The 24,884-nt window shown below is 37.8% G+C and overlaps 1 protein-coding gene across 3 annotated transcripts in view; it reads left to right on the top strand.

The window, feature by feature from the left end:
- Positions 1-22,173, top strand: part of FCHO2 (FCH and mu domain containing endocytic adaptor 2) — an 88,916-nt gene extending 66,743 nt beyond the window's left edge. For 2 of the 3 annotated variants that reach the window (XM_051642294.1, XM_051642293.1), the window contains exons 18-26: positions 973-1,076; positions 3,016-3,145; positions 7,564-7,675; positions 8,287-8,442; positions 10,934-11,066; positions 14,513-14,712; positions 16,456-16,520; positions 18,784-18,948; positions 19,165-22,173. In XM_051642294.1, the coding sequence (XP_051498254.1) occupies positions 973-1,076; positions 3,016-3,145; positions 7,564-7,675; positions 8,287-8,442; positions 10,934-11,066; positions 14,513-14,712; positions 16,456-16,520; positions 18,784-18,948; positions 19,165-19,187 (1,088 nt within the window). In that variant the 3' untranslated portion in view covers positions 19,188-22,173. Of the gene's footprint in view, positions 1-972; positions 1,077-3,015; positions 3,146-4,638; positions 4,699-7,563; positions 7,676-8,286; positions 8,443-10,933; positions 11,067-14,512; positions 14,713-16,455; positions 16,521-18,783; positions 18,949-19,164 lie in introns of all 3 variants that reach the window. The other variant, XM_051642292.1, reaches the window with a different exon arrangement.
- Positions 22,174-24,884: the final 2,711 nt, after the last annotated feature.

Raw genomic sequence — 24,884 nt, 5'->3', positions numbered from 1 at the left:
CTGGGGACATTTGATTTTGCAACTCTTAAGGTGCATGTAATTGGTATTAGCCTAACTTCTGTCTTCCCAAGTCAGTGATGAAACTCATGTACTTAAACAGCCGAGTTACGCTGAATGCCTGAGAAGACTGCATACTTAAAAGTTGCATTTTAAATAATATAAACTGATTTAAATAAAAAAGAGCCATTGGGAATAATTTGAGGGAGATAATAAGATGTGCTGGAACAACATAATCAAATACTAGGATTTCAATCTGTTTTGAAGTCAATTTTAGATCTGGCATACTCATTGGCATCTAACATTTATTTTGAAACACAGTTCTATTTGTTATGTTCAGAAAAGTGACTTCGTAAAACTGGCATCTTAGTACTGCTGCCACCATCTCTTACTTGTTTCTTTTAAGTTTGGAAGAAAAGGAGGGCTGTCTTATGTTTTTTATTGCTTTTTACTTCTAATGGCTCAGTTAAAATATAATGAGTTGGCGTGCTCTTACAATCAAGTGTCATTTATCTGTTATACTGGTGTATACTTATTGAAGTAAATGGGATTTCAGAGGGCAAAATTTGGTGTAAACAGTTATGCCATTGTCAGCCAGACCAAATATGAATTTCTGCTGAATTTGTGGTGAGACATAAAAGACTGTCCTGTTTTCTGAATCTATACAGTTTATACACAAAAGGAAACTCTGGTAAAACCATCTTTTTACAAACAAACCTCCAAGAATAACTAGTATAAACATATTTAAGAGAAAGGAGGAAGCCCATGGTGCCATTTTTAGAGTCACTTTTCAGGGTATCACATCGCCCTATTTTAAATGCATTTATGATTAGTGGTGCATCTTACAAAATTGAACTTGTAAAATAGGAACTTTTCATAGAAACATAACTTCCAAGTATTCTGCTAAAGAAAGTACGTGTTTATGTTCAGTGTGACTTTGATAATATTTCTGTTCTTAAATTTGCTTTCTTTCAGCAAGGCCCACTACTCCTCTTTCTGTAGGCACCATTGTACCCCCTCCAAGGCCTGCTTCAAGACCAAAGCTGTCTACCGGGAAACTTAGTGGGATTAATGAAATAGTATGTATTGTTTTTTATTTTTTTTAGTTTTCCATTGATTTCATATATATCATTAATTTACACTGTTACAGTGGAGATACTTGCCAGCCAGTGTTCAAGGAGTCACATATACAGTTTTCACTGTTGCCAGATAGGCATGGAAGTTGTTCCTGATAACAATATCAATGTAACAAAATAAATCTTAGTAAAACTACAAAGGTCCAAAACATAATTTTTGCATTGGCTGAATGTTTTTAATTGAACGAATCAATAATTAGATAATTAAAGGGTAGCATGTGTATGAGATGGAAGTTTTCAAAATGTGAATTACTAGTGAAGTTATTAACAAAGCTCCATTGATTTAGGAATATCACCAAAGCTTTGGGGAATGAATGGTATTAAGTTGATCCTTATCAGCCATGTGTTGACACAAGTAGCCCTGCTGTGACTTCTCCCTGCCCTTGGTGCTGGTTGGTGGAAAAGGGAGGTGGCAGATTGCAGCAGCTGCCCGTCAAGATATCGAGAGGTTGCACAGTGCCTGGTCTTTGCTCACTGCCTGCAGTGCAGGTCCACCTGCCGATAAGGAATGTGGCAAAGAATGCAAATACCCAGACAGCACAGCAGAGCAAGCCATGCTTAATCTCCTCTGTGAATATTAGAATTCTTTGAGTTTCATTTGACTTACTGACTTGGAAAAATTTACTGTGGTATGATCTTCTTTTTGCCATATTCTTTTTACACAAAAAATTCTGGTCCTGTGCTTTGACAAACTGAAATATTTTTAAACTTCTGCATTTCTGTAAGGTCAGAATAGGCTTTGTTTTGAAATTCTTTTCTAGTCCCAATATGAAGTTGTAGTAATTGGTCTTAGACTAAAGGTTCTGTTCTTAATGTCATAATAATTCAAAAGAAGAATTTAGTTGGTGCTGTTCTGCATCACAAAGTATGATTTCTGCAAGTGGGAGACTGACAGTTGTTCTCAATATACATCAAGTCATTTTAGGATTCACATAGTCTGTATAAAAGCCACATACTCAGTGACAAGTGTGATAGAACCAAAATTAAAAAGCTAGACAGTTAGCCAGCCAAAACAGATGCTTCATTTGTTCCAGTACATTTTGGATAGGTTAATTCCAAAATTATCATCAGTCAATTAAATAACTTAACAGATAAGTGATTCATAAAGCCATCCAGAGATTTAGGATTGAAGGAATTTTTTAAGATCTGTAGGCCAATCTCCTGCTCAAAGAAGGACCGACTTCAAAATCGCATCAGGTTGCTTAGAGATAGGCTGACTTTTGAAAATATTCAGATAGGCACATCTTAGAGTCTCTTTGGGCAACCTGTCTCAGGTTTTGACCATGAGGTTACAAGAAAGATTTTTTTTTTTTTTCCTAAATTCAGCTGAAATTTCCTTTGCTGTAGTTCTTGCATCTCTGAGAATATCCTGACTCTGCTTCTGTCTTCTTTTAGTTAGTAAAAACCTTCTAGTAGGTGGCTTGCTCAGGCTTCTGTTCTACAGGCTGAAGAAAACCAGGTCCTTCTTCAGCCTGTCCCTCTCCACTACTTCAGTCCCAGCTATTTTAGTTGCCCTCTGCTGGACTCACTTCCATTTTAATAGCAGCTCTCCTTTAGCCCTGTAATTCCACATCCTACAAAGGGCTGTAGGCTTATGTTCTGCTACTGTGTTATAGCAAACTATTGGCAGGCTACATAATTAAATATATTAGACTTAACTACCCAGGTAAAAAATTAATAGTTCTAATCTATGAAATAATGGAATTTGTTCCAAAGGAAAATATGGGTTCTCTGTTTTACAATACAAACTAGAGTAGATAAAGCAGTAAAGGAACTATGTTAAGAAATACTGAAATTTACTGGGACATGAAATGAAAAACTCTTCTTTTTCCATTTCTTTAAAACCACTCTATGTAATACTCTTTTAATCTCTTTTGTTCAGCCTAGGCCATTCAGCCCTCCACTGACCTCTAACTCCAGTCCCCCTCCTGCAGCACCCTTGGCACGTGCAGAGAGCATTTCCTCAATATCCTCTTCTGCTTCCCTCAGTGCAGCAAACACACCTACAGTTGGTAAGTTAAATTAAGCATTTTAACTTGTTTTAGAAATAGCATACTCCTGTCACTAGGTTCCACCTGTTAGGAAAACCATTCGTTGGAGTTAGTTGCTCCATGAGTCCAGTCCAGGTACTTCAAGCATGCTTTGTAATACCTGTTTCGAAATGACATTGAGAGGCAGGACAGTGGATTTAATTGTATTAGACCACAGTTCAAATTATGGTATGTTCTTTTAGGAAATATTTTTCAAAATTATTATCCCATGAATTCTTACTTGCTATGCATGTATATACATTCATCAAACACATTGTGTAATCAAGTATTTATTCAGAAGATGTTACTGTGTAAGTGCAGAAATATTTTGGGATACTGATCAATTTGAATTAATTTAAATGTACACAAGATTGAGTATTATCATGTTATTTTATTTTGCTTGCTGTCCTTAATTGCAGTTTCCAAAATAATTAATGCATCTTTTTCTTTAAGTTAGTGAAGTACATAAGCTGAATAGAAGTCTTTAGTAAAAGCAAAACAAACAATAACATGAAGATGAAAAGCAAATTAGCCTTCATGTATTGCTACTAATTTCAAAATGTTTTCTTATATTTTTAAAAGAAGGTTCTTTGGTTTTTACATTTGGTTAAAACAAATGAAAAGGAGACTTGTATGGGGTTTTTTGGGTTGTTTTGTATTTTTTAAAAGACATTTTAACTTTTTTCTTTAGCAGAATTGAAGTATTTCATTCCTGGACTCTACTACCACCTTAGTCTCAAGTTAAATCAGATTCTTGAGTTAATTATCTAAGGATGCCAGGGATTCCAGGCTCATCAGTTAAGGGGAGCATGTGTGCATCTTCTAGCAAGAGTTCTGCACTGAAAGCAGTGCAGCTGTTTCCACCCTATGCCGGACTCAGCATTAGCTGCTACAGCTCAGTATCCACCAGTTTCCCAAATGCTGAGTAGCATCACAGAAAGAGAAGTGTTATTTTGGTTGCCAAAGCCCATCCAGACTCACATCCTCAGGCCTCAGCACTAGTGCGCAGGAACCAAAAGCTGGTAGCAGCATCAATAGCCCCAGTTCTGAGCATGTATGTTGCTTGAGACAGTAAGAGTGAAGTCATGAGGTGAAGGATGAGGAAAGGAGGTGTGTGCTGACACCAAAGCCAGTTCCATCTGCACTGGCTGTAGGAATTAAATAGTCCTGGGGAGCTGGGAAGGACAGTGCAGATGACTGAATGACAATGGGGCATGAGGATATACTCTATGCTGCTGTCTGTATTCTTTTGACTTTTGCACAATCCAGTGTTTCCCTTACCCCATTTGTTCTCAGTGATGGAGAGCTGACTCTTATCTATATTTTTCAAACTGAATTTTAAGGCATGCATAATTGAAAATTTCTTTTATGCTTTAGCCTTATTTTAATTTGCAAAGTATTTTTATTTATTTTTTAACATCTATTTTTGCTTGAAATATTTTGTTTTCTTGCAATGTTTTGTTTAAATGTAATAGAAGATGATCATTTGATTGGAAATCTTCCTACAATTGGAAAGCTTTGTGAACCACCAGCAGGTATTGTACACAAAGCAGATTTACATGTTAACTAATCATCCTAATACACTACACCTAATAAAATGGTATTTCTTTTTAAATAAGTTTCTTTACCTATGTCTGGTATCTGGCAGATACAAGTAGCCTGAAAAGTCAATTACTGAACAAGCTATATGTTGTTAAAATCACCAAAACTTGATATAACCACTTCTTTTTAATGTAATCTCCTGTCTGTCCCCCCTGCCCCACCCAAACAGGCTGAAACTTGGGTTTGTTCCATGGGTTTCTGGTTACTACTTTATTTCAAGTGAATACATTTTTACTTTGACAATCCTCATTCTCCTAAGACCAGCAGGTAAAAATGTTTTGATATCTACACATAATACAAATCTTTGAAGATACAAAAAAATGAAGTAATATTTTTTAAAATAAATTTTACTTTCATGACAGCTGTTTAGCTAATATTGAAACTGTCTGAAAGTTTGTTCCTAAACCAAACTAAACTAAGCCCATTTGATCAGGTTTATTTATTTGCCCCTTTTTATGACCAATGCTGCAGTCTTTTCTTCTGCAGTTTGGCAACCTCTTGAGTGTGTCAGTGCAACTGTTTGCATGGTTGTGTCAGCACAGCTCAAGGCTGTTGCTTGCTGCTAATGGCAGCAAGGGCTGAGGCAGGTGACAGAGCATGAAAGCTGACTCTGCTGTCACCGCTGAAATTGCTAGAACTGAAGTCTTGAGCTGGACTGCATCCTAGGATGCAGTGAGGCTGCCTTGGTGCAGCTCTGTGATGTCCCATCCCTGTGGGAGCTCGCAGCAGGTGTGGAAGACCCTAAGTCTGTGTGTTACTGCACTGCATTGTATCTTCAGCAGCCAGGCAACAAAACCATGACTTCCATAGGATACCCAGTTATGTTAGTCTCAATTTATTTGTTTTAGGAGAAGGCATAGATTTTTATTAATGACAGGGTGATTAACAGTGGGGGCAGAACAAATAAAGACAGTGTCTCATTTGTGGTCACTCCAATACATCTCAGAGACATGTATATACATACTTATTTATTTATTTATTTATTTATTCTACTGTTCCTTCCAAAAAAAGTAAAAATAGTATTGTTCCTAATGCATTTCACTCCTCAGTCAATAAATCAGTATTTGGCTTTTACCGATAGGAATATAATTTATATATTTACATTACTTTTCATTATTTCAAATATCAATACAAAAAAATGCACAAGACCACTATAAGTAAAAGATTTTAAAGTAATGTATACATCTGTAAACAATCTGGTGTGATTAATAGAAGGTAATCACCTCCTACCAGCCCTGCAGTTATTTTTTCTACCTTAGTAATCTGGGGAAAAAGGGCAAGAAATTTCTTTGGCAACCATAGTGCCATATATATTGTGTGCATATTTTGGCTTTAGCAGAGGATACTTCTGGAGCTCAGTGTTTCACCAAATATAATTTCTGGTTCTTAACTCACTATTTTATTACACATTTGGTGCTTGGAAATAATGATTTCTGGATTCCTGAGACTATTGAGATTTACAGCTTTTATTGGTAGTTTTCAGAGCAAGAAATAAAACTTTGGAAGCAACACTATGTATTGTCTTGAAAGAATATATAAAACCACCCTACTGTTCATATTGAAAAAATAAATCAAATGATGTTTTGTAGCCAATTTTATAATTTAATTAATCTAAGAATTTATTTGTTTTAAGCACTTGTGACTAGAGTATAATTTTCTATCTAAGGAGGCCTAAATGTTGCACTAAGATTTTTTTCTGTGGTGCTGAGAAGTATTCTGAACATTTTACTGCCTTAGGCAAGAAATCATGATGGCAGGTGATGTATGAAGTAGCAGAATTAGACCAAATCCTGTCTTCTACTCACTTATTGTTACTACGCCTTTCACTTACCTCTGAATTGAAGACAGGTGATATTAGGCTTCCTGTGAAAAACAAGATTCCAACTTCCTTTTTGCTTCTGAAAGAGTTCAAAAGGTACAGCTACTGTTTTAGAGTAAATAGGTTTAGTTCGCTATGAGCAATACTATAAAGAAGCATTCTCTTTCAACTTTAAGGTATGAAAGAAAAATTCTCATTTTACTCATGGAATGAGAAAGATTGTGCCTCCTTTGTGATAGGTAGTATTATGCGATACAGGCCATTTCAGCAGTGGTACAAAAAATCGGTAAGATACTGAAATACTTCCAGTATTTTCTTTTGTAGTTAATACACATGAAAAAAAATTGTTGAAAAGTAAAATCCAGTGACAACTGATTTCATCAATTGTACAGACACGTTTAAAAAAGCCATAGCATGAGGTCTGAGTTTATTTTTATAGCTATGCATTGGAACTGTGTTGTGTTGGCACAGGCATCTCTGAAGGCTTCTCCAGTAGTTTCTGCTTGGGAAATACTTGGCTAATTGTTGGCTGAAATAATTAAAAGAATGTTAAACAGTTCACTTATGTAGGGTGATAATAATGTATTTGCCTTGAAGTTCATGCATGCTGTAAGTGAATTTTTTGCATTTCCTGTGACCATTTAAAGCATACAGTAGGGATTATATGTATGGCTTTTTTAGTATTCTAGTCAGTGTCTAATTTCCTTTGGATCTGTTGGCTTCACTTTCATCAGGTGCCATTTTAATGCAGTGTTCCTCTGTATCATACGTATTTCCTTGTGTCTGTCCATTTACATAATGTCAGACTGATAGTCCTGTTTTCTTAGGCTGCTAAGTAGTGCTTTTTGATGGTATGTTCAGACACTACTGTGACCTTGATGGTAGTCACCTCTTGTGAAAATTACAGATGTAATCAACCGTTCTGAAATCTACTACTAAGCTTTTTGAGAATTAAACCTATACACTGTATGTATTCTAGGTGTTTCACGTGGTCCCAGCCCTGTCAGCCTTGGAAACCAGGACACCTTGCCTGTTGCAGTAGCCCTAACTGAATCTGTTAACGCCTACTTTAAAGGAGCAGATCCCATGAAGTTAGTTAAATAGTGAATTGTTTTGAATGTAATAAATTACAATAACAAAAATTGCTGGGTTTACTTTTAATATTCTGGGGGAAAATGTTTATACGTTACAAGGGGGATTCAAAGGATGTTTTTCCCTGCTATAAGTGACAACAGTGGCTTATTGCCCTCTATTGGCTTGCATCCTGTGGAAGTTCATATATCCCTGCTTTACAAAAAGGTGTTAAGTGTGAGCACTGAAAAAGATAAGGGTTTTTATCATAGTCAGATAGGTGCTACATGTAAATTTGAGCAGCTAAAAGCACCTCATTCCTTCTGTTGTATCCTATGCTATGCTACTTAGGCCTTGCCTAAGCATAGTTGTGCCATATTTCCAAAGTCTGAAAAATATTCACCAAGACTACTGTATGCTTAACCAGCTTAAACGTTTTTTCTTTACTTATTTCATCTGACTTCCAAATTGAAAGTGACAGTTCATTGTCACATTAACCTCATTCAACATCAATTTTCTGTTTTTAATTCCATTGATCAGATTATGAAAGTACAGTCATTGCTTTAAAATTAGTATTAAGACTAGGCAGTTAATGAGTTGCAATGAACTTACGTTTTTCATTCTCTTCTAGATGTATTGTGAAGATTACTGGTGATATGACAGTGTCATTCCCAAGTGGGATTATTAAAGTCTTCACCAGCAACCCATCTCCAGCTGTGCTCTGCTTTAGGGTAAAAAACACAAGCAAACTGCAGCAGATTCTTCCAAATGCACAACTTGTATACAGGTTTTGTATTTTTTCTTAATATATAATACTAAACTGCATGATTTGTAAAATATGAGTGTTGTATGTGTGTATGTAAATGAGAATTCACTGCTGTCGTGTTGATTTGCTTACACCTAATTTAATTTCTCAAGATAATCTTGTTCAGCTCAGTTCTCTCCACTGCCACTGTTAAAATCTCAGTGATTACTGGACTCAAAACACATGCTGAATATAACATGAGACATAAAAATTAGTAAATGTAGCTGTGTTTTTACATGCATTTATAAATTATTTCTTTATTCAGTAATAAGTGATGAAACATGAGCCTCAAATAGAAAACAAGTAGTAGGAGCTACACACAGTCTCATTTTTCACTCTCAGTGCATTTTGAAGCCGTGTCATTTCTACCATAGATCATATCCTTTACATAACTGTAAGTCTCAGATATGTAGCAACATGCTTGAGAGAATTCTTAAGAAAAAAGGCTGCTGATTGAGCAGGATAATAGTTGAAATCATAGCACTTGGAATTCTTTTTTAAAAATATATGAAAGCTGTAGTTACTCAGCAGAGATCTGTTTCAGCTGAACACTTTTGTTTATTGGAAAGGATGCATAATTGTAAATGGATGTTTGTGAAGCTAAACCTATATAGTAATAATTTTACTTTTCATCATATACTGCAAAGGGTATAACTTGCTTGGTATTTATAAAGTGATATTTGCAGTGATGTCAGAATTTCTGATTTGAATTTGTTGTGGAGCAGCAGAAAGATTTTATTTCTGCTTTCCTTTATTTAAATTGTGGAATGTCTCTGTAGTGATAAGCAAGTGTTTATATATTTTACTGAAAATGAAATTTTAATGAATGACAAGAGTGTACTGAGATCCAAACTTTAAGTAGATTGGATAGACTACTGGTACGTAAGTCACTGTTCTAGGACATTCAAACCACTGCAGTCATAATTACTGTGTTCCAGCTGCTCATTGTCAGCTTTCACTCTGCGGGCACACTCCACACTCCTCCTTAGAGATGGATGCAGTTGTTTACTGTATCCACAGACATTCAGAGGAGGTCTTTGAATCTTAAGTTATGTCAATTTTGGTTTTAACCAGACCTTAAAAGCTTCATCGTTATTCAAAATAATCTTTTGACCAGAGCTGCAAATATTCTTTATCTGCAGACCATGTTCCAGTAGGTCCCAAACAGGATTTTGCTTCTGCAGTCACGTGTGCCCTTATCTACATATAAAATAGTATATACTATATATAAAACATCTAATAAATTGTTACTTAAAATGAATGCAACTGTACGTATCCGAGAGACAGGTGTTTTAATAATTTGAAAATCACTTTTAATGGAAAAAAATGTGAAAGCTTACACTCTCTGCAAATATATGAAAGTATGGTAAGCACAGTTCTTATTTTAGTGTATTAGTGAAGTTATGTCATAACCAAAGCTAACTATGATTTTAGCATTTATTCTAAATTGGGTAACATACCTTTTCAAATACCACTTTCATCCCCATCTCCCATGCTTCCTCATGGCACCTAATTTTCCTAAAATTGTGTTTTATTGAAGGTAAAATCCAAAATCAGCATTAACTCCATCTTGTGATGCAGTTCATCACTACTCCACAACCTGGAAGGAGAATTTTGCTAGATAAAACAAGCAGTTAATTTTATCTTAATACTTAAAATGGTACAATCATATGTTATTGTTAATGTTTGACTCAGGTCCGACAACAACGCTCTCGATCCCCTCCCCCTCCCACCCAGGTAGGGAAGGAGAGAGAGAAAAAGAGAGAGACTTGGCTGGATTGAAAACTAAACTACACAGCTTTAATTAAACACCAATGATAAAAGAAAATCTATACAATTATATACAGATCTGTTCAGGTATATGCAAGAGCCTTTCGCCTCCCCCCCACCCCCAGCAACTCCCACAGCATCTCCTGAGCTGGAACAGTTCCAAGAAATCCCGGAGCTGCTGCTGGAGAGAGCAGAGAGTGAGGAGGGTCAGGAGAGCTCGAGCCTGGGGGTCAATGGTGATGGATGGACGGAGTCCTCCCCGGACACCGGCCATGGATGGAAGAGAAGGGAAGAAGAAGCAGGAAGGAGCTTACGTAGATATATGGAATGGAATATCTCTGGCCAACTTTGCTGTCTGTCTAATTCAGCCTCCTGTGGGGGGTCACAGATCTCCCCGTAGTGTCTGAGCCGGCAGAGTGAAGGTGCGACCTTGAAGCCCCAGCAGTTAGAAAAACATTCCAATGTCTTATCAGGCTAGCTAGAACAGAGTGTTGCTAGTTAAAAGAAAGCTCACTGAAGGAAAAAAAAATCAGTAAAAAGGAAAATTGGCTTAATCCTGGCTCAAACCAGGACAGTTATACAGCATTAGAATAAATCCTTGCTTGAAATAGTGAATAAGGGGAGAGGTCTAATTTTATCTTTTAGGTATCTGAACTAATAAAACTCACTGCCTTCTGACTCCTACCTTTATTTTTCTTTGTAGTGATCAGTCACAAAGTGACTCCAGTACTAAGGATTTTTGGATGAACATGCAAGCTATAACTGTCTACCTCAAGAAATTATCAGAGCAGAATCCATCTGCATCCTATTACAATGTGGATGTTTTAAAGTATCAGGTAAACATTTTTTTTTACCTTAGGAAATTTTTAAGGAACTCTGAAAGATTTGATATCTACACAGAAATTAAAAGAATTGTTCCTTGCCTGCTGGCATGCAGATGAAGTGTCATTCTTCATCTAGCATCCTTGTAGAGAAACTGGTGAAGTACAGGCTGGACAAGGTGGATTGAAAACTGGCTGAATGGCCAGGCCCAGAAGGTGATGGTCAGTGGAATGTCTAGTTGGAGAGCAGTATACCCCAGGGGTTAATACTGAGTTTACCGTCCTGTTTAACAGCTTCATTAATGATCTGGATAGTGGGGCAGAGCACCCTTAAGTGGGTTTGCTGACGACACCATACTGAGAGGACCCTCTGCATACACTACAGGGTCATTTTGCCCTCCAGAGAAACCTTGACCAGCTGCAGAAACAGACTGACAGGAACCTCATAAAGTTCAACAAGAAGAGGTGCACCTGTGGGGGAACAACCCCATGCACCAATATATGCTGGGGGCCATCCAGCTGGAAATCACCTTGGCAGAAAAGGACCTGGGGGACGCTTTGGTGAACATGAGCCAACAACATGCCATTGTGCAAAGGCAGTAAATGATCTGTGCTGCATTGAGCAAGGTATTGGTAGTAGGTCAAGGGAGGTGATCCTTTCCCTCTGCTCAGAACTGGTGAGGCCATACCTGGGGTAATGTGTCCAGTTCTGTGTTGTCTATTGCAAGAGAGACATGGACATACTCGAGAGAGTCCAGTAATGGGCCACAAAGATGATGGTGGAAAGGCTGAGAGAGCTGGGACTTCAGCCTGGAAAATACTCACAGAGGATCTTACTAATGTACACAGAACACCTGAAAGGAGGATATAAAGAGGCTGGAGCCAGGCTCTTTCCAGTGGTGCTCAGTGGCAGGACCAGAGGCAATGGGCACAAATGGAAACACAAAAAGTTCCTTCTAAACATTAGGAAACACTTGTGAAGGTGGCCAAGCAGTGGAGCAGATCACCCAGAACGGTGGTAGAGTCTCCATCCTTGGAGATACTCAAAAGCCATCTGGACATGGTCCTGGGCAGCTGCCTTAAGGTAGACCTGCTTGAACCAGGAGGTTGGACTGGATGGCCTCCAGAGGTACCATCTGACTCGAACTATTTTGGGGAATCTCTAAGAAGATGTTATGGCAGTCAATGAAAAATCTTCACAAAAATTCAAGGTGCATAAACTCACCTCAGATGGAGAACAGGGATTTACTAGGTCTGCATTGAAATGGGTGAACACCTGGAACAACTGTCTAAATCAGTCTCACTTCAGTCCCTGGAAAGGTCATGGAACAAATCCTCCTGGGGACTGTCACAAGTCAACTGAAGCATGTGATTGGAGAAAGGCAACATGGATTTACTAGGGTCAAATTGTGCCTGACAAAGCTGATGGCCTATGACAAAGTAACCTGCTCAGCTGATGCAGGGTGAGAGGTGGGCATCATCTACCTGGACTTCTCCAAGACTTTTGATATGGTCCCACACAGCCTCTTCCTGGAGAACTTGACTCGTTGACAGCCTTGACAAGTGGTCTGTGTCATGGGTGGGGAAGGGGCTGACAGACCATATCCAGAACGTGACAGTAAACACTTCCTCCTTCAACTGGCAACCAGTCACAAGTGGGGTCCCCCAGGGATTGATAGCGGGCCCAATAGTGGGCCCAATGGTGTTTAACATCTTAGTAACTGACCTGGATGTTGGGATCAAGAGCACCCTGAGGAAGTTTGCTGACAACACCAAAATGAGTGTTGAGGTTGACACTCCAGAAGGGAGGGCCACCCTCCAGGATGACCTAGACAGGCTGGAGGACTGGGCTAGCAGGAACCTTATGAAGTTCAACAAGGAGAAGTGTAAGGTCTTGCATCTGGAAATGTGTAACCCAGGAGCACAGTTCAGACTGGGACCCACCTGGCTGGAGAACAGCCCTGTGGAAAGGGACCTGGAGATCTTGGTGGATAACAGGCTCAACGTGAGTGAGCAGTGAGCTGCAGCAGCAAAGAAAGCCACCAGGGTGCTGGGCTGCATCAACAAGGGCATCACCAGCAGAGATGAAGAAGTCATCATCCCACTCTACTCGGCACTGGTCAGACCACACCTGGAGTATTGTGTTCAGTTTTGGTCTCTGCTCTACAAAGAGGATGCGGACAGGCTGGAGAGGGTCCAGTGAAGGGCCACAAGGATGATCAGAGGACTGAAGACCTGCCATATGAGGAGTGGCTGAGAAAACTGGGTTTGTTCAGCCTTGAGAAAAGAAGGCTTTGGGGAGACCTTATTACCATGTTCCAGTACTTAAAGGGTGGCTACCAAGAAGATGGAGACTCCCTATTTAAAAGGAGGGAAGACACAGAAAAGACAAGGGGTAATGGGCACAAGTTGTTCCTGGGGAGATTCTGATTGGACACATGAGGTAAATTTTCACCATGAGGACAATCAACCATTGGAATATTCCCCCAAGGGAAGTGGTAGATTCCCCCACATTGGACATTTTTAAGTCTCAGCTTGACAGGGTGCTGAGCCATCTCATATAAACTATAGTATTACTGAGAAAGGTTGGACTAGATGATCCTTGAGGTCCCTTCCAACCTGGCATTCTGTGATTCTATCAAAGGACAAAATAACCTGTCCATCCAGTTATTAATACCATTGTAGTTTCCACATCCTCTCGCTATAGTTTAATATCTTGGCATACTGGTTCTAGAAAATGCCTGTAAGGCACACAGAATTCCTGAGAAAGATGGAAAGAACAAAACATTACTTTGGATTGCAGAAATTAGTATTGTGGAATAATGGTGTCTATTTGAGATCTTTACCATCAGGGAAAATGAGGCATTGGCATGCAGACACCTTGGTAGAGAGAAAAATCTCTGTGCTGTGGGCACCAAGACTTGGAATGTTCCTCAGCTAGGCTAGGAAGGTGGTAGAGATTCAGCAGGGCAGTAGCACCAGCTCGGCTACAGGAGCAAGCCTCCTGCAGCAGGAAAATAATGCTTTGAATAGATGAGAACTGTTTTGTTGGCTGCCTGTCCCATAATGACAGGTATTGCCCTCTGCTGCTGTCTGCTGGGGCAGCTGAACTGGCACACAGCTGCTAAGGTTGAAGCCATCTTAGCACAAGCATGCTTATGATGGGAGGCAGAACATGAGACTAAAATGAAACTGTTTTGACCTATAAAATGCCAGAACAGGAAGGACCCTTGGGGGTCACATGGATTTTAAATCTTTTCTTGTAATTATTTTAATTTAAAATTAAAAGAACAGGAATTGCTTTACGCTGCAGCAGTCTTCAGAATTAAGAAATCAGAAGTCAATTTTTCACTTGATATTTTGTCAGGATTTAAAGATATATTCTTTGCCATCATTCCATAATTCTTGTCAGAAGAGGAATATTTTAATTAAGCTTCTTTCAATGGTTTATTCTTTTACAGGTATCTTCAAATGGCATCCAGTCCACTCCCTTGAATCTTGCAACCTACTGGAAATGTAGTGCTAGCACTACTGATGTGCGAGTGGATTATAAATACAATCCAGAGTCTATGAATGTGCCTAGTATACTGTCTAATGTCCAGGTTGTGGTTCCAGTAGATGGTGGAGTAACAAACATGCAATCACTCCCACCTGCAAAATGGTAGTATTAATACTTTCCTTTTTATTGTTTCAGATTCATTTACAGTGTATTCATTAGTGTCACAGCCTGAAAAAATTCACTGAAAGAAACAGCTAAATTTTTTTGTCTTGATAAAATGTGTAGTATCAGATGTTTAGGACATTTTCTGTCCCAAACAGATCATGTGGAACCAATTCACATGAACTAAAATGAGACAAAATGCACCCATTCCAACTGTGAAATAATATAAGCCTTTGTGAAACTTCCAGTGTTTGTTTTGTTTTGGCCAACAGGATAGTAAATTGAAACCAAATTATCATAACTGTTAAAAAACATTTTGTATAAGGCTATAAATAAATCGATATATATGAATTACACAGAGAGAGTAGAAGGAACTTAATGATCTCAGAGGTCTTTTCCAGCCTCAATAATAATTCTGTGATTCTGTAACTGAGGAGTTCTTTATAATCCAGGTAGCATTGTTTCTCAATTGAAGCACTATGCAGATCATTACCTGACTTAACAACTACTTGGCACCACTTTCCAAGCTTGCAATTACAGGAGCACTTGAAAGTGAGACACAGGTCTCAGGCAATTGTGTTTCTACAAGTTAGTGAAAAAAAGGAGAGGGTAGTGGGACTAGGCAGAGCAGCACATCCATGGAGCAAGCACTGAGCAGAATTAAATCACTGCACCTGTGGTTTGATCTGAACAACAAGACTAGAACATCTGGTGAAGCGTTCTTTCACAGACTCCTCTGTAAGAAAGCCTGAGCAGGAGCAGAAACACCACCCTGAACACCTGGTGTTAGCTAGGAATACTCAAATCTGAGTTTCATTACAGATCCATCAGAATAAGGGACTTGAGTCCAGATTCTGTCTTTCACCTATGCAATGACCCAAGCCAGATACCTGAGCCTGGAAAACTGACCAAAAGAAAACAAGAAAAAAAAACCAAACAAACAAACCTAAAAATAGTAATGTCCCAGGCACCTCTAGTATTTCTGTTGTGCTACCTGTTTGGTCTAGTGGATTGGGTGGTGGGGTTTTGTTTTTGTAAAAATAGATGTTTTATACCTTGGTATCCTGCAAGTAACTGCTACCACCTCTGTTACTTGCATGAGCATTTCACTTATGATACACCAATACCAAAAGCAATTTCAAACCCATCAGCACTTCATGCTGCTCACAGCTTTAGGGTGTTGACTTTCCTTTGATGGAATTGCTAAAAACCATTCCAGGAGTCAAAATGCACTGTCAGCATAGAGACTCTGGTGCTTGGTGCCCTTTCTGCCCCTTTGCAGCATGAGATGTTAGCTTGAACCCTGTGTGCCAAATGTTACTTGTTTTACTAGAATGGAAACAAAATAAAGTGAATGCTGCCAAGAGTCTCACATAGGGGAGAGGAACCAACATACTCCCTCATACTGTTGTCATGAGGCATAAGGACATAGCTTTCAAACTGCTTCCAGGGTTGTCCTCACCCTTTGAGACTACACAAGGTTTTGAGTTGTGTAGCTAGCTCTGTGGCACAGGACAGTGTTAACTCTATAAGAGGTAGTGTGTATTTCTGAACTCTTGCTGCACTGGGGCAATGCAGACACGCTCTTCTCTTTTCCTGTTTGCTTTGTATAGTTTTCCACAAACTGACCTTAAAATGATCAAGTATTTTTATAAACCTCCATTTAGAGAGTAATATACCATGTAAATTTAGGGAAATAATATACTAACTGGTGCTTGTAACTAACCTACCATTCTCTTACAGGAATGCAGACCATATGAAAGCGTATTGGAAAATATCTAGTATCTCAGAGAAGTCTGAGAATGGAGGCAAGTTGAACTCTTTTGTTTTCTTGTACAGAAAAATTTTAACAGTAGAAAGGTTATAATGTAGTCTCTATGCCCTCATGCCTGTTTACACTACCTCTCATGCTGTATCATGTTGACCAGTTCACCTTCTTCTCACTTGATTTCCACCTGAGAGATTGCATTAACAGTAAGATGTCAAAACATAGATTTATTAATTAGCTATAAAATGAAAAATAGTAAGCCCCCTGAAAGCAATTAGTAGGTCTAAATTAGAGTCTAGACTGGGTAGGAAATTATTATGTCAATGGTATTTGGATATGAGCAGTTATTCAAAGGAAAATATGTTTGATATCTGTGTCATTCCTCATGCTGACCTTTGAAAAGAAGTAGAAAATGGTAAGTGGAAGAACTGGGGGGAAGATGATTCTTGACCAACATTTTGTGTTGTAATTTATATAGCATTTTGTAACGTACCGGTGTCCTCTGCCCAGCTATCTTTCCCTGAGATCCAGATGGTGGCACAGCCCTTGCAGCCTCTCCAGGTGCAATATTTTTCTGACACAGAAAAACAGGAGCCAAAGGGAGGCCTCTCATTCTCCAAGCCTCTAGCTTTGAGGGCTGTTCGCCCTCTTAAGAATTTAGTGAAGGGCATTATGAAAACACATACTTGCATTTAAATATGCCTGGAAAGGGAACGCCCTTTTGTTCCTCAAAGGCTGCAAAGCTGTGGTCATCATTCAAACTAAGAGAGTTTTATCTGCCAGAGGTTGTTGCTGTAGTCTGGTGTACTTTGTCCTCCACTGACCTCACAGTTCTTTGCCATCTGTGTTCCATTATGATTATGCAGGAATAGCCCTAATTCATTTGTGGTTTTTTGGGGTTTTTTGTTTGTTTTGTTTTGTGTTTGTTTTTTGTTTGTTGTGGTTTGTTGGGTTTTTTTTGTTGGTTGGTTTTTGTTGTTGCTTTGTTTTCCACACTGTGGAGCTTCTTTCAAAAGAAAAAATGTGTTAAAACACAAATACAGCTAGATGGAGGGCTACTGTATACCTGCAGAGCGGTATAAAATGGGCTGCCAGTGATGCAGATTTGCATCTTGTGTGGGTTCAGCAGACTTGCACATACCCCACTGCTTCTGCTATATTCCCTTCTTTTCCCACATCTCTCTTCCCCTCTTCTTGGAGTATAAACACATAGTACTCACAATTCAGTGTTTAAGAAAAAGTAATACTATGCAGGTCTTACACTTGCAAAGGGAGAAGCAAAGGGAGAAGCTACACACACACTGTTAATATTAGGGCAAATTATTGAAGTCTTCTTTATTCTTGCATACAGGGTGGTAAAATTTTATGGGGGTTTTTTTATGGTCCAACACATTATGAGAGCTGTCGACTGCAGACAGCGATAAATCATATAACAAACTTTCAAAGCACTTGGATGTATGAGTTTCCATACTTAAAACGGAACGAAGTTCCATTTCACCCAAACTGTGACAGGCCTACTGAAGAAATTAAATGGATTCTAAGCCAAATTTACCAAGAGCAAGCCACTGCATAAAATAATTTCATTAGTTCCCACTTGTACTCCAGTAACTAACTTTCCTTGTCATTTAACAATTCTGTTTACTAGGAACAGCAAGTTGTTTTTTTAATGCCTTCCATTAACCACAGAAATGTTCTTAAAGTAATTTTTAACTAGTACTGCTTTATAATAGCATTGAAGTGATGACATCATCACTGTCTCTGAAAAATCAGCTGAACTTTCTGGGGGAAAGTATTTAATCTGACCCTGTCTTTATTAGAAAAATAAGACTATCTTTCCTCTGGGTACATACATTACTGTACAGCAGCATTTCTTCCAATGGTTTTGTTCTTGTACATTCGTCCAGACAGACAGATCATGACAACATTTGAATATTCTGATGTACTTTCAGGTCTGCTAATGAAAAGTATGACATATGAGATAGGTGGTATGAAGTACCTACAGACCAGCAAGCATAAGTGATGATTACTGGGACCAATCAGATATTTCAAGTAGTAAGAGATTACCAGGCTGTCTGATACACATTCTGTATAATCTTGCAGAAATTATTATAGTTTCTCTTTAAATCATTCACTTGTCATTGTTATTGGAAAAAAACAATTTATTCTGAATATGTATGTAGGACTGCTGCTAGGAATAGATGGCAAAGGTCACCATCTTAGTTTCACTTCTTATTACTAAAAATATCAGGAGATCGTCTTAATCTTGCAAAACAACCAACTTTTCACTTTTGTTATTTTTACAGGTTCTGGGTCCCTCAGGGCGAAATTTGAACTTTCAGAGGGACCCAGTATACCAGCAACACTTGCAGTGCAATTCATTAGTGAAGGAAGCACCCTTTCAGGAGTAGATGTAGAGCTCGTAGGCACTGGCTATCGGCTTTCCCTCCTCAAAAAGAGGTTTGCCACTGGTAAGACACTGACAAGCTTATATATTCAAATTAATATGGTATACTCTATACTGTTAAGTTATAAAATAGTAAACTGTTAAATAAGTAATGCATAAATAGTTACTTTGCATTAAAACATGGCCAAAAGCTGTTGCACTGACTTTTTGGTTTTCCAGGAAAATACTGACAAAATCTGTTTTGTCTTCTGACTGAAAAAAAGCTGTGTTTATTTTTCAGGATGGTATATGGCAGACTGCTGATGTACCTGTGAAAGTCATTGGATCAAAGGGAGTGCAAGAAGCTCACTCTCTACTACAAACACTATTTTAACATGCATTAATTTTTTCAATATGTTGACCTACTTTGAGTCTGAACTACAGAACAGAAAATGCACTTTTAAAAGTCATTTTGCAAACTTTTTATTACTTTATAATAGCACTGAAGTTAACTTCAACACTGTCTGTAAATGATCAACTGCAATATTTGGGAAAATTTGTTGAAATGTTAGTAAATTTATATAGATGAAGTCAAAATATTAACCAATAGTTGTAATGAAAGTATGAAATGGTATGCTATACTGTAAACATTAAACCTAAAAATGTAGGAGAGCGAGTAAGAAATATTTGAGCTTTTTATAAGTAATATTCATTTGTCAGATTCTTTAATTGCCAGTTTTTAAAGAAAGCAGAGGCAAAGTTTCATGTAGTTCTTCTATCTACTCTTGCCACAAAACCAGCTGAGTTAGAGATGTATAAAAATATGTACCTTCATGCCCACGTATCATATATTATTAACACATAAGTTGGTTTATATAGGGTTTTTTTTTCCTAAGTGCAATGTGTTACAAAATTGCAAAACACAGCAGAGATTTACTTCTGCAGTTAGTAAATTCTATGGGCGTTGTGATTGTTTGAATTAATGCTGTAGATTTAATTTATTTTTATATGAATTGCATAACATTTGTGCCTTTTAAAAAGCCTGTGCCTATTGAATTTGTCATTCACGTGCCTCACTTCCTTTTTAAAAATTGAGCTCTTAATCACAAAAGCACGGTGACTGTAATACAAACAACTTCACAAAAATTCCCTTGACTGGGAATTATTTACAAGGCAGATTTGCAAAAACTGGGGATCATTTTAAAAGACGTTTAAAATACTGGATTACTTCCTCATGGGGTAATGGCAATAAATGCAGCTGTAGTAAAGGGAGATGCATCATACAGAACTTGGAAACTTTGAGATAGTTAACTGTAATGTCTCCAAAGATGAGAATCCTGAAAAATCACTGAAGATGGTAAAAGTAAACTTTTAAAAGCAAACAGCATTTCCCTTCACTTTGACTGCAAGTCTTTGGTCTTTGAGTGCTTTTGGAGTTGTGTGATGTGAATGTAAACATAGTGCTTTGGGAGGAATAGCATTTTGGAAGGGTTTTTTTTAGCAGCAAGATGACAAGTACTTCCATTTCTGTTAGTTTAATTTTTTTCTATAACCACCATTTTTAATATGTGTATTGTCATCTAATCTGCTTGCTACAGCCTAAGCACAGAGAAGTGACTTTTTTTAATGCTAGTAACTAATTTAGAAAATCTTCTGTGTATTTGTATTATCAATTGTTTTTTCAATGCTGAAATCAAAAGTATTTGGGGCAGAGTAATTGAATAACCTGCACATGGGGATTTCATATGACTATTTTGAATACTGGTGTCTCAATTGCTCTATTAAAACAATAAAATGTGCTTGAACTAATTAATGCAAAACCAGTAAATAAAGCGGACTGCTGAAGCTTTACAAGAAATAAAGCTTGGTAGAGGCTTCATAAATTCCACTGTATACTACACACTTTTGCAGACAAGAGTTCCATTGTTAGTACTAAGCACATACTGTAGTGTAGATTTGATTGAAGAGTGTATGTGGCTCTTAATTTGCTAATCTTACTGAATGGTAAATTTCTAATTCAAAAAATGATACAGTCTTGTTTACTGGAATTTTAATTGTAATCTGCTTTGCTATCAACCTGTGTTTAACATGACAATATTTTATTAATGAAAACCCAAAATGTATTGCTATTTTTTATCAAATATTACTTTCATTTCTGATTTAAATGAAGTAGTTATGTTTCAGCACTTTTAAACTAGCCTTCATTCAGGTGATTATACATACATTTGCATTGGGTGCAGGTTACAATTTTGAAGCCATACAAGTTTATATACAAGTTTTGTAAAGAAATTCAAAAACAATGTAAAAAATGTGTAGCATCTGATAAAGAAAGGAACAAATATATGTAGCAAGCTGGTTCTTGCTTGTGTATACAGCAATATCCATTGTAGCTGCCTCCTAAGAAAGTTAATTTGTAAACACAACTCTAAAGGATCTTAATCTTTGTGAATTGTTACTACGTCAAACTGTAAATTAGAGCATACAATTTTATCTTACAAAAATTGTAAATAGTTCTGATTTTTCATAAAATGTAAATTTTTTAAAAAATTGCACCCATAATAAACATGTAATATATAATTTAAATATCGATTTATATTGCCTATACTTTTGCAGGTAGCCTCACAGAGCTTCTAAGCAATAAGATAATACAGCAAAAATATGCCTGTGTTGAACATTTTTCAAGTGTTATTTGACTTTAAAAATATAAGGATAGAGAGGATATACAAACTTTGTTAGATACTTAAAAAGCACTACAGAGAAGGTGGGTGGAAAGGTAACTTCTGCAAAGAGTTGCATCTTTACTAAACAGGAGTGCCTGAGGTGTCTGCAATGGCTAATGTCTTTACTAATGTGCTTCACTAGTTACTTGCATTAAGCAAAACTGTGGGGTGTTTATCAGAAAAATCTCTAAGCTACAAGCACAGAAACAAAAGATGAACAAATGTGTCTGAATCTGTTTCTTTCCTACTAATTCCACAGCCTGTGTTATGACTTACTAAATTTATTTTCTCAGCTGGCTGGGTATCTTTGCAGTAAGTACCATTCTTGTCAGGCTGGAAAGCAACAGTCCAAGGGCATGATGCTTCTGCTGCAAGGCAGGAAGAACAACTGTCAGACTGAATGGTCCACCTAGCCCAGCAGTCTGGCTTCAACAGTGGCCAAACAACAGACTGTGGCATTGAGAGTTCACAGGCCAATTCCCTTCCATGCTGCCAGCATCCTCATTTTCTGCTTAGCAATGTAAAAGCACTGCTCAGTTATTCTAGTCTTTACTGTACTTGGAAGAATAAAAGAGACCACTGCTCTGGCACTTCTGTTAACATTTGACTTTTGTTATTGTAAGCCAGTGCCCATGTACTACTCACAGCTAATACAAACTGGATTTATACTGCTTAAGCAGGTTTGTGATTATCTAAGTACATGATCAGATAGTTTTTCAGGGATAACTGACTGCCTCTACCACTGCCATATTATATTTATGTGAAGTATTTGAAGGAGTTAAGATATTTGATTATCAACTGGAACAGTATGGGAGTTAGAAGTGTGGTGGGTTTTGCTATCTAACTAAAAAGAAAGGGCTTGCATCATGCCAAAAAGGATCACATTTCAAGTCTTGTGTGTTTGAGAAGCTTAAGATAGGCATCTTAATGCCTGTGTACCTTTCGTTTTCTTAGAATTGCTAGATAATTGGTTTCCATTTCAGATGTCATGAAATGGCAATTTTACTTTAAAGCATGCAAGAAAAAAACCTCAGAAATTCCTCCAAGGGTAGAGAAAGCTAAAAACAGTTCAAGATATTAAAGAATCTATTAACATGTTTACTGTACAGTGCCCTTGATTGGACTGATTACCAGGCTTCTTAATTGAAAACTTACTGTTTATCTTCAATTCTGCATATTACTACACTACCAAGGATTCCTTCTCAGCTCAGTTTGACCTCTGTGTTTACTGACATGTTGACTTCTAAGTTCTCCCATAGTTCATTCAATAACCAATAGAAAACATACAGTCTTTAAGGAATAAAATAATCTTAAAAACACAAGAACCCTCTTCTGGATTACTTATTAAACATTTAATACTCAAATTCTGTATTTTCTATGGCTGCTTTTGCTTCCCTTAGAATCCATTCTTTCTGCATTTAAATCTGGGATGGCTATTTTAATTATTGTAACCTAAAGTGTTACTTTGTTTGGCGTTGTCCCAGCTATATTTCTTTTAAAAAGCCTTGTTCTGTAACTTAGCTGGTTTTTTCCTCTATTGTTAAAGCTCAACATTTTGTTTTTTTTTAAATAGGTTAATAATCACAAGACATAATTCAGGCTAACTTCACCACTATGATTACCAAAGTCAGCTTTTCCTCTCAGCATCACCTAATCTGCCTCTTGAAGTTCTTATTTCCTAAGTCATGTTTTATGCTCCAGGAAGTTGGCAGTGGTAAAATGTTCATCATTGGGGTTGAATGAAGCAGACCATTTTTAGAACAATTGCAGGGTCTCCCTTTCAGGTGTTCCCTCCTGCTTTGTAATTAGATAAAGTCCTTACATAATATCCACAGCCTCCCCTTCCGCTTCCCAATATTGTCACTGGTAGGCTAGATGAATAGCCATCAGTAATTCAGAAATATTAAAGCTGTTCCAGCATTAGCACTTAAAAGGCATTGCAGACAAGATGCATCAACACAACTTGAGAAGGAAAAAACCCAAATAAACAAAAAAAAAACCACAACAAAAACAACAAAACACACCAAAAAAAACCCACAAAAAACCAAACAACAACAACAAAAACCCAAACTACAAAAAACGAAGCTCAAACACTATTCCCTTCCACTTGTGTTGCTGCATTTCTCTGGAGCCTTACAGGACTGTGGATTTTGACAGAGAATCAAGACACACAACCTTCAGCCCCTGACTAAGCATCTGACCTCATTCTTGAACACAAGTTCCTCCTCCACATCTCAGCATCCCTCAACCTCTGCATGAGTCGCTTCTTGCTTCTAAGCATTGCATCCTGTACATATAGAACCAGAAAGCTGGCCTCAGATGAACACACTGTTAACTCTGTCATAACTTCTCTAGTTAAGATAGAGCAAACACTACCCTCAAGGGAAACAGAGTAAGGAAATTACGTGGGAAAACAAATGAGGGCTCCAGTGCTCCCTTTAGATTAAGGGGGAGAATATGTATTTGATACAACTTACACATAAAGGAGCAGAAAATTGAAAAACAAAACAAAACAAAAACAGCAAAAAAACCCCAAAACATTCAAGGTGATGGGCCATTACAGCTATTCTCATGTCATTTTGCAAGATATTTGAGGAGACCCTCAACCTTCTCAAAACTGAAGTTGTGTCTTTAATACCGTGGGCAAGCATGTAGGATGTCCTTTCCTTCAAGAAGTGCTGTGCTGTCCCTGTAGCTATGAGCTAGAACTTGTCATTACTGCCCCCAGTGCTGGCTGAGCATGGGGAGCACAGTTCACCTCAGCCTCCTGCTTTTCACGTTATTGATGGTTAGCAAGAGCCAACAGTTGCTACACATTGAAAAGAAGCTTTTGAAAACTGTTGCATCTTTCTTAAAGTGGTGACTGTTACCTGGACACCAGTTTATAAGCAAAAATTGTGCTGAATTTTACCCTTCAAGAATCATTGTCAACTATACCTCCTATTCACATCACCAGTAAAGGCAAGTATGTTTTTGTACTGACACATAGCAGGAGCTGTCAATCCAGAAACCATGTGCACTATTTCAACTACTCACAACAGTTTACAAGCCATTATTTTAGCATCCAGAGCAAATCTTAAGACCTTGCTCCGATGTCCAACTGTACCAGTAGCCCACTGTGTCCTCGTCACAGAAGCTGTAAGGCATTCACAGCATACTGTGCCTGTATACAACACAGTCTGGACACAAGATTGGTTTCTACATCAATCCTGTAAAAGGTAACTGGTAACATTTGAAATCTCTTGCTACTATATTCAAACCCCCATGATCTTTTTCTCCCCTCCACCCCCGGCCCTCCCTT

The sequence above is a fragment of the Apus apus genome, chromosome Z (assembly GCF_020740795.1).
Source record: "Apus apus isolate bApuApu2 chromosome Z, bApuApu2.pri.cur, whole genome shotgun sequence".
Classification (NCBI taxonomy): Eukaryota; Metazoa; Chordata; class Aves; order Apodiformes; family Apodidae; genus Apus; species Apus apus.
The sequence above is the reverse complement of the archived record's forward strand: the minus strand, read 5'-3'. Positions and strand labels throughout refer to the sequence as shown.